Source organism: Dendrobates tinctorius, unplaced genomic scaffold, assembly GCF_039654945.1.
Source record: "Dendrobates tinctorius isolate UK_male_01 unplaced genomic scaffold, ASM3965494v1 ptg000091l, whole genome shotgun sequence".
In the NCBI taxonomy this organism is placed as follows: Eukaryota; Metazoa; Chordata; class Amphibia; order Anura; family Dendrobatidae; genus Dendrobates; species Dendrobates tinctorius.
In genome coordinates, this window is record NW_027361759.1 from 6,197,864 (window position 1) to 6,217,288 (window position 19,425).

General features: G+C 46.4%; 1 protein-coding gene across 4 annotated transcripts in view; it reads left to right on the top strand.

Annotated features, from left to right (window-relative positions):
• Positions 1–19,099, top strand: part of CEP97 (centrosomal protein 97) — a 54,435-nt gene extending 35,336 nt beyond the window's left edge. For all 4 annotated transcript variants that reach the window (XM_073586233.1, XM_073586231.1, XM_073586230.1 and 1 more), the window contains exons 9-11: positions 630–1,311; positions 14,465–14,540; positions 15,936–19,099. In XM_073586233.1, the coding sequence (XP_073442334.1) occupies positions 630–1,311; positions 14,465–14,540; positions 15,936–16,571 (1,394 nt within the window). In that variant the 3' untranslated portion in view covers positions 16,572–19,099. The remainder of the gene's footprint in view (positions 1–629; positions 1,312–14,464; positions 14,541–15,935) is intronic.
• The last annotated feature ends 326 nt before the right edge of the window (positions 19,100–19,425 follow it).

Below are 19,425 nucleotides of genomic sequence, written 5' to 3' on the forward strand. Positions count from 1 at the left end.
CAAAAACCTTTAACCGATAACCAGGTGTAATTATTGCTTTGTTTCTGGTACATGCTGAGAGATTTAGCTGTTTTATATATTTTTGTTTCTACTGTAAACTATATGGAGTGTCAAAGGTGACTTTTTTGGATGCACACAATGAGGAAACGGATGTTTGTTTGTTTTTTCCTTTTTTTGGCATTGAGTGGGTTAATCTACCAGTTAGGGGAGGGAGGGGATTGGCAAAAAAAGCTCCTTCTATGAGAAGCCTTTTGGATTATTAGATTGGAAATCAAAATGCCAAAAGGCTGGAATTATAGAGGTGATACCATGCTTGTGTGTTAATGTCTTCTTCATTTTCCAGTGATTTCCAGCCTTTTGTACATTTCTTGTTCCGTTCGATTGGTAGTGCAACCTTTAGATAGGATATCCTATAATACCCAGCGACACCACGGATAAGGGCGTCAGAGTGGCAGCCTGTGCTTACTCACTACCATGGTGGGTTTTGCTTTGTCCCAAGCTTGAAGACTTCTACTTACCCATGATGTGACAGGCCATTTTTGCTTTTTTCTTAAAATAGTATTTACAAGCACTTTGCAATGTGGTGACACTTATTTTTTATTAATAAGTTGCTAATTTGACCTTCCTAGGTCCAACCATCATGGTCAACACTTGGCTTGGCACAAGTAATTCTGAAGACCATTGTTCCTCCACATCCAGAAATGTTTCCTCCAGCTCGGCTCAGTCTGGACCATCACATTACAGTGACCTTTATCTTGAAGACATCCAGACTGATGAGGATAAGCTGAACAGTAGCCTTCTTTCCTCTGAGTCCACGTTCATGCCCGTTGCTCCAGGTTTATCCCCCATGTCTCCTGGTGTAGAGCACAGGGTACCTGGCATAACAGATGATCTAAGTGCAGAGAACTCCCTGACGGAGATGAACGGAGGTAGTTCTGAGAATTTAGTATCGCAGGAAAAAGGAAAAGAAGATGTAGTTGGCCCAACAGTTAGCGCCATCATTTCGGGAAGATCTGCTGAGCATCTAACACAATGTAACGACAGTTCTCAGTCCTCTTATGACTCTGTGATGGAGCACACCCAGCCGTCCACTGCTTCCTCTTCTTACAGTGATGCTGTGGACAGCAAAGTGTTACAGGAAAAAGACACCGACCACCTGAATAGGAAGAACAAAGCAGCAACACAACTACAGTCTTGCTGGAAAGGCTTTTATGCTAGAAAACATAACCCCAAAGTCAAAGAAGTCCAGTATGAAATCAGACTAAGCAGAATGCAGGAGCACATCATCTTCCTCAGCCAACAAGTCTCCAGGTATGTCCCACTGATTATTCACTCACTGACACTGTTCAGTTTACTCACGGGTGAACTCTGCATCTGGTATTAATGGAAACTATGGGAGCTGTAAAGGGTTTTACATAGAGGTGGAGGACCCATGTTACTGGACTTGCTGCATTCTCCATCACACTCCTCTCATGCTGCTCTGTATATGACCCCTTCGTAGAGTTTAGAAAATTGATTTGGTTGTCCAGGATTTTGATATTGATGGCTTATTCTTAGCATAGTTCTTAGTGTCAGATTGTTGGGTGTCCGACCATTCCCACCAATTGCCTGTTTGCAGTATTTGAATGACGCAGCAGCACAGCTCTGTTCACAACGTATTGGCTGTTCCTGGGTGATGAAGCTCAGCTGTCATTACTGTGAATGGAGCTGTGCTGTTGTGCCCCTAAATGCAGTGTACATCTGACTGGTGCGGCACTTGGAAACACCTGATCAGTGGGGTGTCGGGTTTAGGATCTTCTCTGATCTGATATTAGGGATATGACATATAATCATCCAACATAACTACAATAGTGTGTTATTATTAGTAGAAGTATTAAGTGCAATTATTGAAGGAAACAAGTCTCACACCCATGGCATCTCTGTAAAGGTTACACTGGGAAGTCTCATTTCTTATATAGCACCAGCGTATTCTGCCGCACCTTCCAGACATTATCATCATTCTTTGTGGGGCTCCCCTGTCACTGACATTGGAGTCTCCAGGGGAAGCCAGGACAAACATGGAGGAGAACATACAAGCTTCATGCAGATGTGGTCCTGGGTCAGATTATAACTCAGGACCCCAGGGCTGCAAAGCTACAGTGCTAACCACTGAGCCACCTGTAATATTAATCTGCCGGCTTCATACCTTCTGTTAAAAGTTGCCCTGGGAGCTCTGCTGTATATATCCGTATCCATTTTTCCCTGTGTTTAATTGTATAAATTTGCTGAATGTGAGGAATAATGGCATCTGTCAAAGCGCTAAATGCCCCATGACTGATAAACCTGTCGTGTAGTGGGTGTGTGGAGTAAGCACACACTGAAAATGCCATCTAAGACCAGGCTCAGCACTTGGTCAGTATTTTACCTCCGTATCTGGTAGCCAACACCAGGAGTGGGTGATCAATACAGAAGTGGTGACACGTTTATATTATACTTTTCCTCTGACTGTTCCTCTCCTGGTTTTGGCTTATAAATACTGAGGTAAAATTCTGAATGTGTGAACAAGGCCTAAGAGCTGTGGCTGGAGTTGAGCACCGACATGGCTGTTAACATTTAGAGGACAGCGGCATGTAAATGAAGCTGTCTCTGGTGGGCTCCCCCTCCCCCCCGCAACACTGGTGGCTTACCGTAGCAGGCAGGGGCCTACTGACCCCACCACCACCAGGTACTCCTGTGAGGCCCAGCTACAGACTGAGCTTCAGGGCTCTAATCCCTCTCTCAATTTTGCTTTCCCCACTAAAAACAAGCAGTGAAAAATCACCCTTCTCCTTTAGGGGCTTATCATAAAATGCTGTATTGGAGAATTCTCTGAAATAGAGGGGGGGTCCTAAATACACAAATCTCTCTTATTAGCCAGAATGGAGGGTGCCTACAAAGAGCAGCTCTTACCGGAGACCCAAGCGGTCCAAGCTGTACATGGAGGTCCCATTCATTAGTTCTGTATTGTGTGGGTTACAAGTGCTCACCCTGCCTTTCTAACAAGACCCCCGTAACCTAGGTGCAGTCCATGTGATCACTGATGGGGGACAGCAGTGACTGTATTACACATATTATCATTACATTTGTTTTTTCTGTGTAATACATTTTTGAATTATTTTCACTCTGAATATTTCACCCTCATAATTGTGTGTCATTGCAGGCCAGTCTGTTTAATTGTGGAGTATTGTTCTCATAGAGACACCTGAAAGCACGGTTTGCTTCCCTTTTCTCTGCTAGTGACCAGTAGATGGCGCTGAGGTAGTTTCCCTGTGTTCTTGGCCTTGGTTCCGGTGACTTATGTTGACACATGGTGGAAGGCTTCACCTCTCACTATTAGGGCTCAGTCACATGTCTGATTTTCGCGTATGTGTGCTATCCGTGGATTTCACATACATGTACTAGCAATAGATGCAAACAAAAGCCCAACACTTTATACAAGAGAAAAGGCAGTAACCTATGGCCATAAACTGCCATAATAATAAATGATTCCACTCCATAAACATATGAAACAAGGAGAAAAAATGGGAGTAATGGATCCAGATAGTATAGAAAAAGTTACAATCTTTATTATCAAAAGCACAGACAATATTTATAAATAGCAAAATTGCAGTAAAAAGTAGACCCAAAAATCAGGACAGACTAGGAAGGGGAAATAAAAGGACCAAATGCACCAATATCCAGAGCAGAAGCAGCATATAAAATGCACGAATATCAACAATGGCAAAGCTAAATGCCCATATTAATTAGTAAGGCCATAATGGGCCTGAGAATAATACATAGGGGCAGATATGCCAGACTGAAATAAGGCAGTAAATAGCAATGGCGGTAACCTGTGTCCATAAATAATACAGGTGACGTCATGTGGAGCAGCTTACCAAATGGTGCACAGGTACCCAGGACCAGAGGGCGACCCCAGATGCGCATTTCACGCTCAAACCGGGCGCTTTCTCAAGGGGACAAACCAAGGTATCATTTTAAGCAGTATAATGGCGCCGACCTGACACTGTCTGTAGGTTACTGTGCACAAACCTTCTGACAGGTTCCCTTTAAATTTCTCCACATACGGAAAAAACAGATGACACTCGAACCACACTCTGATCAAAAACTGGTCAGAATATCTGGTCTGGTTTTCTCATGCGTGAAATAATCAGACGTGTGAATGAGTCCTCGGAGTATGTGTACACAACACCTTTTAGACCCCTGTGTCCCTGCTTCGTTTTTTAAAGTAGAAGGAAAAAGCCAGCTGTAGTTTCCCTGAAGAGTCGCCTTTGATGTCTTCTGCATCAGTTTTGCGGCAAAGCTGGCATTATTGTTATTTCATAGTGACGGCTCAAACAATGGTCAGGCAACATATGCTAGCCATTTCCTGGCTTTCAAAGCCTGGAGCTGTTAAAGAAAAAAAAAATGAAGAGGAAAAAAAAAAAAGATGAAACTAATGCACATCAACTTCCAAAACGCGCGTCGGGGCGCGTGCCACACTATATCACCACCGATACCCAGGTAATTGACCCTTCTAAAACTTGTAGGACCCTGCCTATATGATTGACATCTTTATATGCACTTGTCATATAAGTCTTTACCCCACTTATTTTTATGTTACTCATGTGATTACATTTTGGTATCAGTTGTTGCAATTCCACTTAGCACTTTACATTGTCACATTCTTTTGAGGTTGTCACTCCATCCTTTATGATATTTTAATATATTTTACCATTTTATATTATATTGCATACTTGGTTGACACATCTTGTTTTTTCACTACCTTTTTAGTCATCTAGCTGTCACATCATATAATCCTTGCTGATTTACTAGGCAGGTGTATTCTGGGACTTCCCCCTTTTTTCTCCTTCGTCTCATTGGGGGACACAGAGACTGTGGGTGTGTGCTTCTGCCGTCTGGAGGCCGACACTAAGTGTACAAAAAAAGAGTTAGCTCCTCCTCCGCCGCATACACCCTCGCCCCTAGGCCGGGCGTAACTCAGTTTTTGCTTAGTGTCTGATGGAGGCACACGCAGTCTGGAGCTCCAGACTAGATTTTTTTTTTTTTTTTTTCCCTTTTTTTCTATGAAGATAAGACAGGGGCGACGGATCCTATAGAGAGGATCCGATCTCCCCAAATCATCAACGGGCGACCACGTGTGAGTAACCCTCCACGTGTCCTCTCCCGCACCGAGGGACACATCTGGGACTTTTTGCCAGACAACTATTTTTTAAAAGAGGGGCAACGCGTCCTGATAAGAGGATTCGGTTTCCCCATAACTTCATCAGGCGAGCACGTGTGAGCAGAACCAGGGGTCAGCCTCCACGTTGTTCCTCTCCTACAACAACAATGTATGGAGGCCCCTTCCACCCCTTGGTAGTGAGTCCAGGGGCTGAATTGGAGGCGCAGGTGAGCCGATCTAGTTTGTGGACGTGGCGAGTACAGGGGGAAGAAACCGGTACCAGAAGTCCCCCCCCCCCCCCCCGCCGGGGATGGAGCCCACGGCGGATGGCCCTGCTCACCTTTAATATTTGGGGGATCCGCTCCTGGAGCGCACCGCAAGTTTGCCCCGGTGAGTAACGGTAGCCAGAGTGGCGTTGCACCCGGACGCCGCACACCGCGTGTACCGGAGTGCGGCCGGAAGCCCGCCGGCGGCCGCGGCCCCGCTGCAGGAGGAGGTCCGTGAGTATCGCGCGAGGCCGCGCGCCGACTTCCGGTGGTAGCCGGAAGTCCCGCCCACTGACGTCGGGGAGACACGCTGTATAGGAGCAGGAGGCCTGGAGGTCAAGGGGTGGAAAACGGCGGGCGCACAGGTCCCGGAGAGGAGACTTCCGCCCTACCACCTCGCGTCCACGCATCCGGAGCTTCCCGGGGTACTTCAAACAGGAGTGGGACCCTGCCGGTGGGTGAGTGTAACTCCGTTTGGAGAACCGCACTGGTTGTCAGGGAAGGGGTTACCCTCCTCCTCCTTCTACCCTGCCTTCAGCCTGTGCAAGTATGTCTGCCAAAGGGAAAGCTCACTCTTTCCTTTACGCGGTTTGCGTGTCCTGTGGGGTCAGGCTGCCAAAGGCACAGGCGGGTAAATATTGTGAAGCCTGCGAGTCGGAGCGCGCCCAGGAGCCCCCCACTGTTTCTGAACCCAGGGGTCAGGACCCCCCGGAATGGGCGGTGTCCTTATCGCATTCTATGCTGTCCCTTACAAGGGCAATTGAATCCCTTCAAGGCCCGGGCAGGAACAAGGATGGTGGTCTGCCAGCGGAAGAGAGCTCGTCCTCGTCTCAGGACCCTCCAACCATTAGAGGTCGCTCCAGTACCAGGCAAGCTCATATCAAAAGGGCTCGTTCCCCGTCGGCCGGGCCCTCCGGGGCTTCGGCGGCGGGTATTAGGGCATCCCGTTCCCCGTCGCTGAGCTCAGGGAGCGATCAGGATGAAGGAGAGGAGGAGGAGGCCTGGAATCTAGAAAGCCTGGGGTTCCAGGACTCGGTGGACAGTCTCATTGAGGCAGTCAACCAGACATTAGAGATCGAGGACGATGTGCCCACAGCCTCAGGTCACAAGGTCTCTTTCAAGAAATCCAGGCGACCACATAGAAGGTTTGCCACGCATCCGGAGTTTGAGGAGCTAGTCCAGAAACATAGAGAACACCCGGATAAGCGTTTTGCAATGCAAAAAGCGCTGCAAGCAAAGTATCCGTTTCCTCCTGAGCTCCATAAGGGTTGGGTAGAGTCGCCAGTAGTGGACCCACCGGTATCACGTTTAGCATCAAGATCGCTATTGTCGATACCCAGTGTTTCTTCTATAAAGGACCCAACTGATCGCCTCATGGACGGGCTTGCCCGCTCGGTATATGAGGCAGCAGGGTCGGCTCTGGCCCCCTCCTTTGCGGCAACTTGGGTGGCTAAAGCCATGGTTTCGTGGGGGGACGCTCTGTATAAGGCCCTCCAAGACAGGGATCTGCCCGCGGAGGTCTTGGAGGTGGCAAATCAGATATCAGGAGCGAGTGATTATCTTGTCAGCGCCTCACTGGACGCGGCCGAGTGTTCGGCTGTGGCGGCAGCGAATGCGATCGCCATTAGGCGTGCATTATGGCTGAGGCTGTGGAAAGCGGATTCTATCTCTAAAAAATCCTTAACCTCATTGCCTTTTCAGGGCAATCGGCTGTTCGGTGAGAAGCTGGATAGGCTTATCTCAGAAGCCACAGGGGGGAGAAGTAGTTTCCTCCCGCAGCAGAGAAGTTGCCCGGCATTCAGGCAAACGCAGAGGCGTTTTCGACCCTTTCGTAGCCCCTGGGGGGGGACTTCGGCCAGGGCATACTCCTCCGCAAACGATGGCCAGAGTAGGGAAAAGCAAGCCTCTTACAGGGCCAATCCGCTGGGTAGAGGCCGAGGCCGTTTGCCCAGAGCGAGGGGGGCCAGGTCCCAAAAACCTCCAGCTAAATGACTGGAGGCGCTCCGTACCTACGGACGACAGAGTGGGCGGACGCCTACTAGGGTTCAGCCACGTTTGGGTCGCAGTGACACGCGACACTTGGGTGGCAGAACTAATATCGTCCGGGTACAAGATAGTTTGTCGGACGGCCACCACAGCGATTCTTCCGTTCCCGACTTTCCAAGACAGATTCGCAGGCGGAAAGTTTGTTACAGGCTATAATGACGCTACAGCGCAAAGGGGTCATCGCCCCAGTGCCGCAGGGCGAAGAGTCGCAGGGGTTTTACTCCAATCTGTTTTCGGTCCCCAAAAAAGACGGGACTGTGAGGCCAGTACTGGATCTAAAGATCCTGAACAGATTCATCAGGGTCAGGCGATTCCGGATGGAGTCCCTCCGCTCGGTCATTGCAGCCATGGATCCAGGGGAATTCCTGGCCTCGATCGATGTGCAGGATGCATATCTGCATATTCCGATATTTCCCCCACACCAGAGGTTCCTGCGATTTGCGATCGGAGGACGTCATTTCCAATTTGTGGCTCTGCCCTTCGGCTTAGCCACTGCCCCCAGAGTCTTTACAAAGATAATGGCGGTGGTTATGGCCATCCTGCATGCACGGGGCGTAACGGTGTTACCTTACCTGGACGACCTTTTGGTAAAGGGGCCGTCGTTTCAGGAGTGCCAGGACAATGTCAGTATCACTCTGGATACCCTGGCCCGTCTGGGCTGGTTGATCAATCGGAGCAAGTCGTCCTTGGTTCCAGCCCAAAGAATCGTGTTCCTAGGCATGATTTTCGACACCTCCCGGGGGCTGGTGATCCTCCCTCAGGACAAGGCGCAAAAAATCAAGCAAGGGGTACGGAACCTTCTACAGCCGGGCACCAGATCCATCCGGTACGGCATGAGTGTGTTGGGCAGAATGGTGGCGGCGATGGAAGCAATCCCGTTTGCCCAGTTCCATCTCCGTCCGCTTCAGCATGCACTCTTGACAGCATGGGACCGGAGGCTGCTGTCTCTCAGTCATCGGTGCAAGTTGTCTCCGCTGGTACGAGGTTCACTCCGGTGGTGGACTCGCGACTCGTCTCTGGTCCAGGGGAAACCCTTTCCCCCGGAACAATGGTTGGTGGTGACGACCGATGCAAGCCTGCAAGGTTGGGGAGCAGTTTTCCAGAGTCACATAGCCCAGGGGCGGTGGTCCGTTCAGGAGATAGTTCTCCCGATCAACATTCTGGAGATACGGGCAATACGATTGGCCCTGCAACATTTCCAGTGTTTCCTGAGACACCGGCCGGTGCGCATCCAGTCGGACAATGCTACAGCAGTAGCATATGTCAACCATCAAGGGGGCACGCGCAGCCAGGCAGCCATGCGCGAGGTCGGACTGGTACTGCGTTGGGCAGAGAAAAACCGCGTGGTAATTTCAGCGGTGCACATTCCAGGAGTCGAAAACTGGGCGGCAGATTTTCTCAGCCGACAGGGGGTCGCGGCAGGGGAATGGTCCCTGCACCCCGAGATCTTTCAGCAGATCTGCCAACGGTGGGGGACACCAGACGTGGACCTTATGGCATCCAGAGAGAATGCCAAAGTACAAAGGTTTGTCGCTCGATCCCTCGATCCGCAGGCAATCGCAGCAGACGCTCTGGTGCTCCCGTGGAGCCAGTTTCGTCTCCCGTACTTGTTCCCCCCGCTGCCGCTGCTTCCAAGAGTTATCAGGAAAATAAGGAGAGAGAAGGTTCCAGCAATTCTGCTGGCCCCGGCGGGCCTGGTATGCAGATCTGGTCCAACTAGTGGTGGACGTACCCTGGCGTCTTCCAGATCGGCCGGACTTACTGTCCCAGGGGCCGATCTGCCATCCGAACTTAGGGGCCCTGTGTTTGATGGCGTGGCCATTGAATCTTGGCTGTTAACACAGGCAGGATTCAGGCGCGATGTGGCGGCCACGATGGTGAGTGCCCGAAAGCCTTCCTCGGCGAGAGTATATCATCGAACTTGGGAAGTTTTTTTCCATTGGTGTAGGGATCGTGAAGTGGCTCCTCTGGTTTTTTCGATCCCCAACGTACTGGCTTTTCTACAGGCAGGGCTGGACGCAGGGTTGGCTCCGAGTTCGCTCAGAACGCAAATCTCGGCCCTGTCGGTGCTTTTCCAACGAAAAGTCGCTTCCGTCTGGCAGGTTAGGACGTTTATGCAAGGGGTCGCACATTTAGTACCCCCCTATAAGGCGCCGACGGAATCATGGGACCTGAACTTGGTGCTCAGGGCCCTTCAGGAGGCTCCTTTCGAACCATTGCAAGAGGTCTCCTTGCCTTACCTGTCCAGAAAGGTCGTTTTTCTAGTAGCTATAACGTCTATTAGGCGGGTTTCGGAATTGGCGGCCTTATCTTGTAAACCGCCGTTCCTGACCTTTTATAAAGATAAGGTAGTTTTAAGGCCAGCTCCTCCCTTCTTGCCAAAGGTTGTGTCTGCATTTCATATCAACGAAGACATTGTCTTACCCTCGTTTTGCCCGGCACCGGTGCACAGGGTAGAGAAGGCTTTGCACACCCTGGATCTGGTAAGAGCTCTTAGAAGGTATGTGACAAGGACAGCGCCATTCCGCCAGACGGACTCTCTATTCGTGGTTCCAGAGGGGCGGCGGAAGGGGCTCGCTGCGTCCAGAGCGACTTTGGCCAGATGGGTTCGCCTGACGGTCCAAGAAGCTTATCAAATCAGTGGCACGCCGGTTCCGGCAGGGATCAAGGCTCACTCGGCACGGGCAGTGGGTGCCTCATGGGCACTGCGACACCAGGCTTCAGCGGAGCAGGTATGCAAAGCAGCTACCTGGTCCAGTTTGCATACGTTTGTCAAACATTATAACGTACATACCCAGGCATCCTCGGATGCAAGCCTGGGAAGAAAGATTCTCCAGGCAGCAGTTGCGCACCTCTAATCAGGGGCGCAAATTAGCATGGATTGGGTGAGCTAAGATCCCGCCCAGAGGACTGCTTTAGAACGTCCCACAGTCTCTGTGTCCCCCAATGAGACGAAGGAGAAACATGGATTTTTGTGAGTACTCACCGTAAAATCCTTTTCTCCGAGACGCTCATTGGGGGACACAGCACCCACCCTATCAGCCAGTTGGCATTTACTTATTTTGAGTTATACAAATCCTTGTACAAGGTTTAGGGTGTCCCCCTTTTTCAGACATATAGTTTCTTGCCTGAGTTTAAGGCGCGTTCTCCTACTGCTTATGCACTAAACTGAGTTACGCCCGGCCTAGGGGCGAGGGTGTATGCGGCGGAGGAGGAGCTAACTCTTTTTTTGTACACTTAGTGTCGGCCTCCAGACGGCAGAAGCACACACCCACAGTCTCTGTGTCCCCCAATGAGCGTCTCGGAGAAAAGGATTTTACGGTGAGTACTCACAAAAATCCTTGTTTATCCATATTAGTATTTTTTCCTGGTGACATGGTTTTTATATGAATATATGTGTCATTATAATTATTATTTTTTTTTTTTATATATTATCTGGGCGGGCATCTTATGTGTGTATAGTACTATTTACCATTATTAATAAAGGTATTTTATTCATATCAAATCTCTTATTCTATTAATATTAGACCTTGTGTTTGGGCTTTTTTCTTTGGGTTCATACTAATTTTCTAATGGTCTTCCATTCCTTCCTATACAACAGGTGTCTTGACACTTTGGTGAATATAATTGCCACACTTTCCTTGGGCACTTGTGGTAAACCTCTATGGTTGTGTTCCATGTGTGTGTTAAACCAATACACAGCAAGTAGTTTTGACATTGCAGTGCATATGTTCACTCTTTTTGGTGTTTTTTAACGCTTTTTTCAGAGGTGTCCTAGGCGGAATCCACCTGAGAAAGATGTCATGTGCATAAGGCGTCTTTTACGGCTGCGCTAGTGTCTTAAGTTTTCCCAGGTGAAGCCACGTCAGGCGGACGCCGGCGGTTGCTTCCCTTTCTTTCGGTAGTGGCTTTTACTCCATATTGTGAAGTATAGAGAGTCTGCAACTTCTGAGCAGAAGCCGCCCGAAAAATGCTCACGTCGCTTCTCTCTTCAGCTCATCTTTTTTCGGTGAGATGGTTTATTAGTTCCTCTTGTTGGACAAATATGATCTCTACAAAGAAGAATCCTGCTCGACCTGAAAGGCAGGAAACTGTTCAGGCTATCTATCTTTAGTACACATCCTATATATAGAAATGGAATGTACACAACAGGGTTGTTTATTACCTAATTTTAGCTTTTCGTTGCCATTAGTCACTTATTGAAAAGTTCCATCCTTGCTGTCAGATGTGTTTCACATGGTGCTGGAAATAGCTTGGATCTATAGTGATCTCTCTAGGTTTCTTACTGTGGATCTCTCCTTTGTGTCTGTATAATGCTATTTAATACCATAAGGATGACAAGTGGCAGAACAATAAGTTCTCTGGTTCCAGTGACATGAGCCCCCCAAACCTTGATATGCAGGTTGGAGCCTCTTCACTAATTTTCCTTGCACTGTCATGCTCCCCGTCGCCTTCTGTGCTGGGAACTATAACAACGCCCCAATGTGCCAGTAACTCCACCATGCCTGAGATGTCAGAAGATAATATAAAAGATCTACAGCGTTTCGGCTCAGGCATGAGCCTTCGTCAGGAGGCCAATCTCCTGGTAGTTCTATCATGTGTAGCTCCCTGCCTCCACACTGAAGCGATCACAATCAAGGACACAGGTAGGAGCCACATGCCAGCTGCAACCATTGGCTCATTGTGTTCTGAACTACCTCTTAATAACACTTTATGTGCATTTCACCATCTTTGCAAGACCACTTTTTGACAGACTTCATAGGACAATCTGAAAATCCAGAATCTACATGATATAACTACCAGAAGATTGTTTCCTGATGAAGGCTCGTCCCTGAGCCGAAACGTTGTTTGGAAACCACTCTTTTTTGCACAAGACAAACTAATAAAACTCTAAGCAACAAGTTCTCTCTTCATATTTTTGGAGTGTGCCGGGGTTAGATCTTTTGTATTGTCTTACTGTTTTACCCGAGCACCTAACAGTGGTCGAGCTTGATCCTATGCGCTTTGAGATGTCAGCAGGACCCCCTACACCGAATGTTGTCTAGATAAGACCCACTCCAACCTTAATGTTGTGACACGTGTTACCAACATGCCTTGACCTTATATAAGAGGACCACCTCTGTAACCTCAGATGCTAGATAAAATCATTCATTCTTGGTGTTTATACATTCATTAAGGTGAAATCTAATTGAAATGCAGAACAATATACAATTAAATTTACTATATGATCTTTGAATTAATAGAACCATGGCAAGGTACATTATTTTATACTAAACCTGTAGTATGTGCTCATAAGCTGTATATTAGTCTAGTTTCACACTAGCGTTTTTTTGCGGTGCACATACCAAACACATGCAAAAACCGCATCATGCTGTTTTTTTGCGCATGCGATTTAACCAGTTTGGCACCATGTTAACTCCAAAAACGCATGCGATTTTAAACGCATGCGTGCGCATGTCCTAGTGCACCCGTGCGTTCCCATAGACTGTAATGCTGTTTTTTGGGCATTCCGTGCACTAACGTGCGCATGCATTTTTTTGAGACAGGTCGGACGGACCAAAAATGCAACAGGTTGCGTCCAGCGCGCCTAGGCGCAAACTACAAAAAAATGCATGCGCACGAAAATGCATACGAACGCGAGCATGCGCACCCATGTTAAAGATAGGGGAGCAATGCGCAGCGCTAAAAAACGCAAGTGTGAAACCAGCCTAAGGAAATGAAAATACAGCTGCTGTGCCTGCATGTACCACTAGGGTGCAGTGTGTGACTACACGGATTCCGTTGCGCCACTGATGTCATCTGTCATCCTATGACAGGAAGGAATTGAATCCTCCTTTTTTGTATAGTATGTAGTCTGTCTATAGAATGCAAAATCTTTGGCAGCTAAAAGCACTAGGGCCCGATTCATCAGTTTTCACCAGAATTCTGTCGTAAAACTGCTTGAGATGATCTCAGATTGGAGAAGTGCACACTTGTTCTAGAGAGCCGGTCATCAGGACATTGTATCCCCACTAATGGCATGTGTGAAGGGGTCGTGAGGACCATTAATTCCTTACCCTTCTTTTAGAATTTAGTTTTGAAGTTAAGAAGTTCATTGTCAAAACTATATGCGTATTCAGCCCTTAGTACATACCTGACCCCTTTATGCCTTAAAACATATAATAAAATATCTAAACAATGTCAAACCTACAGCATGTCGTGCTTGGGAATGAAGGTGCCTGTGACACAAAATTGAGAAATGGTCGAAGAAAGTTTCACACGAGAAACACCACAGACATAGTGGATATTTTGCCTTTACCACTTCCCAAAAAAGTCAACAGTAGCACTACAAAAAACTCCTCGTTTTTCCTAAAAACTATTTCCCAGCTTGGATAAGTCATAGTGTTCTTATTATGAGGGTCTGACATTTGGGACCCCCATCCATCATGGGAATGAAGGAAATGCAGCGCTGGTGTAGTGTGGTCTCCATATCTATGGTAATTTTTCCCTATTTTGTCACGGCGGTGCGCCCAACAACTCGGAGGCAGGGGGAGTATGTAGCCACCAAAAAGGGGACGCAGCACTACACCAGCTTTTGGATGTCCTTGCATTAATAAGTATGAGGCATTCATGAGTTCTAGATCGGAGATTACACCGGCCACGTCCATTATAGCATCTTGTGTCCAATGTTTACAGCCGATAGCATGCTTTATGGCTATTAACAGATTTTTTTCTCTCAAAAATAAAAAAGGAACAATAACAATAAGCATAGTAGAATTATCGTGCTAGGACCAATGTGTACTGACTTAATAGCCCGGTAAGGTCCCGCTGTACATGGAAATTGCCTTACTCCTTGTGTAACTAGTCAATCTATTGTTTGCATGCTTGTAATTGTAAGTATTCTAGGTTGTTTTTTTTATCAAATAATCCAGACAAATTAGGTGCATTGTTAAAAAAACCCACAATAATGGTAACCTTTTCTTTTACGCTCTAGGTTGAAGAAAGAAAGAGACGAGGAGCGGGTGCAGAGACTTGTACAAGAAGACGCTCTCCGATACTTATGGGACCAGGTAGTTTTATTAAAGACCATTGTGTGAGATGGGTAAACCTAACTCTAAAAATTGTGATTGACACTTGGCATCAAGAAGGACATCCTGCCGAACAGCCAGAGAAAATAGTGTGGCTCTCAATAAGGCCGGGATCACACATGTGAGGATTAAGGCCGAGTCTCGCATATTAATACCCGGCACTGCCGCTGGCACTCAGGAGTGGAGCGTGCGGCTACATGTATTGCTATGCAGCCGCATGCTCCGCTCTGAGTGCCGGAGGCAGTGCCGGGTATTAACGTACGAGACTCGGCCATATTCCTCTCATGTGTGATCCCGGCCTAAGTGTAGTAGAGCTGCCGTTCTCCAAGGATCCTACACAATCTATGTACAATTGCTTGGAAGGAAAAGAACCTTTGTAGGGGTCATATGTCATTAGAATCTGAACATGATATATTGCACGTTATGCATGAACGTTCAAAAGGTATAATTACAGCCCAAAAATATCACAGCGTATATAACCTAAGACACTGTATTTAAAAAGGAGGCAAAATTGATAAATAAATGACTTTATTGACTTAATTATATGCGAACAATAGAGCGAAAAAAAAACATGAAACAAAAGACCTGATTCAAAATGTATAAAAAGGCGAGAGGAGGGGCATGTCATGATGGCAAATCACAAAGCTGGATCATATACAGTATTATAAATAACAAATGTCAGAGTGAATGTGCAAGTAAATAAATTAATGCAAATAATTAAGTAATATCAAGAAATTAAGTATAAAAATAACTAATATTGATAAATGATAAGCGAAAATACATGTAAAGGTCTAGTGACCAAAGAGGACAAATATAATAGATCCAGCTATAAATCAATGTTTATTGCACAGTGCCAAATAGAAAAGTCCAAAATAATGAGGTAGTACTGTATATCAGATACTAAGCATGGAGGGCAAGCCACAGCCTCCTCAGACCACTCCAACTCGCGTTTCACTGCTGCCTCATCAGGGAGTCGCCATACTATGCTGCTTTTACACGTCAGCGTAGTCTGTAGATAAATCTGTTTGCAAGTCAATTTACAATTTGTTCTGCTATAGAGATTAATTATATTCATCTTCTGGAATATTTAAACCATTAATTAGAGGTTCTATTTTTGAGTCATTTCCAGCACACAGTGGATCACAGCAGGAGTACAGTAGTAATGGCAGGCAGGAGATAGGACGCAGCTTACAAGGACACTAATAATTGTGGTGTGCTTGTACCGTGTCTTACATTTCGGAGTCAGATTTAATAATTTCCTGTGAAATGTTGCCGTGTTGTGTGATTTCCTTGTGTTTGAGTAATTATTTTCATTGGTAAGTTCACTGTAGAGAAGCACAAACTTACCATGTATCTGGGAATTTTGTGTCTTCTCAGGTCCGGTCTATTCAAGAATGGCAAAACAAAGTAAGTGGTCAGATAGATGGTATTCCAGAGTCTGACGTCCATCCTCCTGAGGGGTTGGGAAAGCAGTCATTTTCAGCGGAATCTGCCCCTGAAACCACAAGTAGGAAAACAAGCCCTGACATCCCAGACTCGGGTTTCCACTCTATAATACAGACTTCTCATCAGGAAATGAGCAGTTCTGAAAAGAGCTCCATGGAGGGAAGCGTATCTTCTGAGCAATCCATGGAGACTGTGAAACACTGTCAACCGCCATTATCTGATCTCATAGGGGTTCAGGCGACCAAACCTCAAGATCACAGTGACAGTAGCAAGGATGACTCCAGTATGGACCAAGATAGCAGTCTCCTGCAGCAATATCTGGAAAAAGTGCAACAACTTGAGCAAACGGAGGACAATACAAGTGATGTGACCGAAGAAAGTAGGCCTGAAATGAGCAACAGCTCCGTAAATTCTCAGCTCCTCTCCAGCAGCTTCAGTCATGATTGTGAGAATGGGAAGACGGAAGGGCTGGAAGCACATGAAGACGTTTGTGAGACCTCTGATGATGCACAAAGCTTGACGACATCACAGGACACTTGCACTGAGGCACCAGAAGTAATGCAGTAAGGAGAGGCTGGCCTGCCGCGTCCTCGGCACTGACTATGTATTGTAGTAGGATTAAATAACTATCACTATGGGCCTTTCTGTAAATGTTCCATTCCATGAGATGGAGGCGGAAATACAACTGGGGCACTCCTACATTAAATATTCATCATACGTGTCAAGGCTTTAGGTCTCAGAGTAGAAAAGGTCACAGTAAGTTGTCTGATTTGTCCCATGCAGTACAGTTGCTTTCCAGTGTACATTTTGTTGGTGCATGGACTGTGTAGCACCATTGAAGGTACAGACCGTATTATTACCGGCTCCAGATAGGGCTACGTCCTGTTTCTACATCAGAACGGATTTGTCTTTTGTTGCTAGTCTTCTGTCATGTTTCTCAATACCTATTCCACATATCGTAGCAGTAATAGATGCAAATTACCATTGCCGTTAATTTCTCTTAAAGTTGCTTTTTGGCCAACAGATGTGACTGTAGCAGAAACCTTTTTAATTGACACAGAATGGAAATGTAAACCTTCAGAGTGAATAAGCGCTTGTTTCCATGTACTGTGCCAACCAGAAACACAGTCATGCTGGAAACCAGTCAAAAGCCTCTAAAATAGAGGTACAGCTGGAGCTACAGGGGAACAATCCTTCTAGCACCCAAAATGATCACCAATGACCATCTGAATGACCTGGCCACAGCAAAAGGCAAGGGCCACCCTGGTACAAGTATTACCTGCTGGCCATGTAGATGAATGGTGGTCCATGTAATATAAAGGGCGCCCGAGTCCTCCAGAACAAGAGCTGTTGGTTTGGAGGTATGCATTGAGCCTCGTTAGGGCATTAATAAGACTCCTTTGATAGCCTGCCTTGCCACATTGTCATTAGTTTGGAGTTCTGTCTTCAGCAGTTGATATCTGAACACATGGAGAGGTAAGAGTCTGAAAATCGCACAGGACTTATTTTTCTGCAGCTCCCACTAGCTGTCTTATAGGTTTTCTTTACCATGATATATCTTCAGTTAAATTCTTGGGTTACCCTGCAGCTGGCCTGGTGCAGTGATTGCCCTGATTATATGGCAGCTGGTTGGATGCCCTCCTCATGGTCACCTGAGCCGCCTTCCATGAATTAGACGGCTTCCACCCTTGTTATATTGGCAATGTTGTTCTGTCGGAAACGCTGACTTGTCTCATTGACATCGAGTACTTCTCCTTGTAGCCAACATGAACCTGGTGAACACAGCGGTGATTTCAGGAATCAGTCCAACTTAATATCTGCCTTCATTTGCCCAGAGCTTTTATTACATTACATAGGTAAAATACATGAAGGCACAATTTGGGTGTATGGACCACCACAACCTGCTGTAGTTTGTCCCCATTGCTTGAGATCTTGCCTGTCTATGCCTGTGCCATAGCGATCAGTGTCACATTGTACATGTATAATGATTTCTATGCTTATTTTATAGCACATATTTATATTAATGTATTTCTGAGTGATCTCTTGGTTGTCTTTCTCCATGTTATTTTGTATGTGTATTTGTTTATGGGCTTACGATAGTGTACACTAGTGGTAAAGCTGTATCACCCAGCATGCTTGTTGTCAGGACATGAAGCTAGGATGTAGACGTTCCTAAATGCCTCATACACATTAGATTTAAGGGAAGCTGACCGGTCCAATGACTGTTCCCAACTGCTACTATACTGGTAAGGGTGCCGATATCTTTTATTCCAATAAGGTGTTTAACATCCTATACATTTAATTCTCATTATGGTAGGACCATTATGCCGGCAGGTAAAATTGTCTGCACCCTCTGATTTTGATGGGATCACTTGCCCATCTCATGTATATGGGATCTTCCTCCAGTTCCCTTGCAGAAGCATCTGGCAGATCCTTATGCATTCAGGGTAGATTAGCCGCTGCCACAGCTGACTGACAGCAGCTTTATCTTCTATCCCTTCTATCATCTGAGCATTCATGTATATTGGGGAGTTGGCAGGGCCGGCTGTCAGTGGAACAAGCCATCAGTCAGCCTCTATCTTGTGTGTATGGGCACCTTTACCACTGGTCTACACTGCATTCAAACCTAAATGTACAACTCATTGATCCCCAATCATACCACGCAGAAATATGAGACTTTATATTCCTGGTAAATTTTAGGCTCTGCTCACGCTTGTATTACGAGCGACTTTGGGGTTCAGTTAAGGTTTCCATCACCTTTGCACATTAGAATTGTGCACCATAAAGTCAATGATTATGTGGAATTGTCCTTTAAAAAGGAAGCCACGTGTGAATAGAACCTAAATAGGGAATGGGCTACTTAGAATATATATTGTTGGGAAAGGAACGCTTGCAGAATAATTAATGCATTCGGTTATAAAAAAAAAAATATATTTTGTATGAACAAGTGTGAATTGAGTGCATGAATTACTTAACCCCTTATTTTATCATATATTGTGTATTTTTTTTTGCGTGCAAATTTTGTTTTTCAATTTGAGCGGTGAATAAAGCTTCTGACAACAGGCGAAGAATTAAAGGTTATTTTTATAATATGACCATTTTCTCATCTTTTATTCATTTTTTCCCCTCTCTGTTTGAAATTCATATATGATAACATGATCTCTAGTGGTGAGCGAGCATGGTCGCCACTGCTCGGAGCTCGCCGAGTATTTCCGGGGGAGCTCAGTCCCCGTTCTGCATGTTTGGTGCTCTTTAGAGAGCCAATGAACATGCAAGGATTGTCTGCCACACACTGTAATGCCGCAGCCATGTTGGTTGTGGCATTAGAGTGTCATCAAGTCTATATCAGACCTGGCACAGCCATGCTCGTCATAGTCTGCTCCGGAATCAAGCAGTGTAGGGAGAGTTGCTGCAGAGCTAG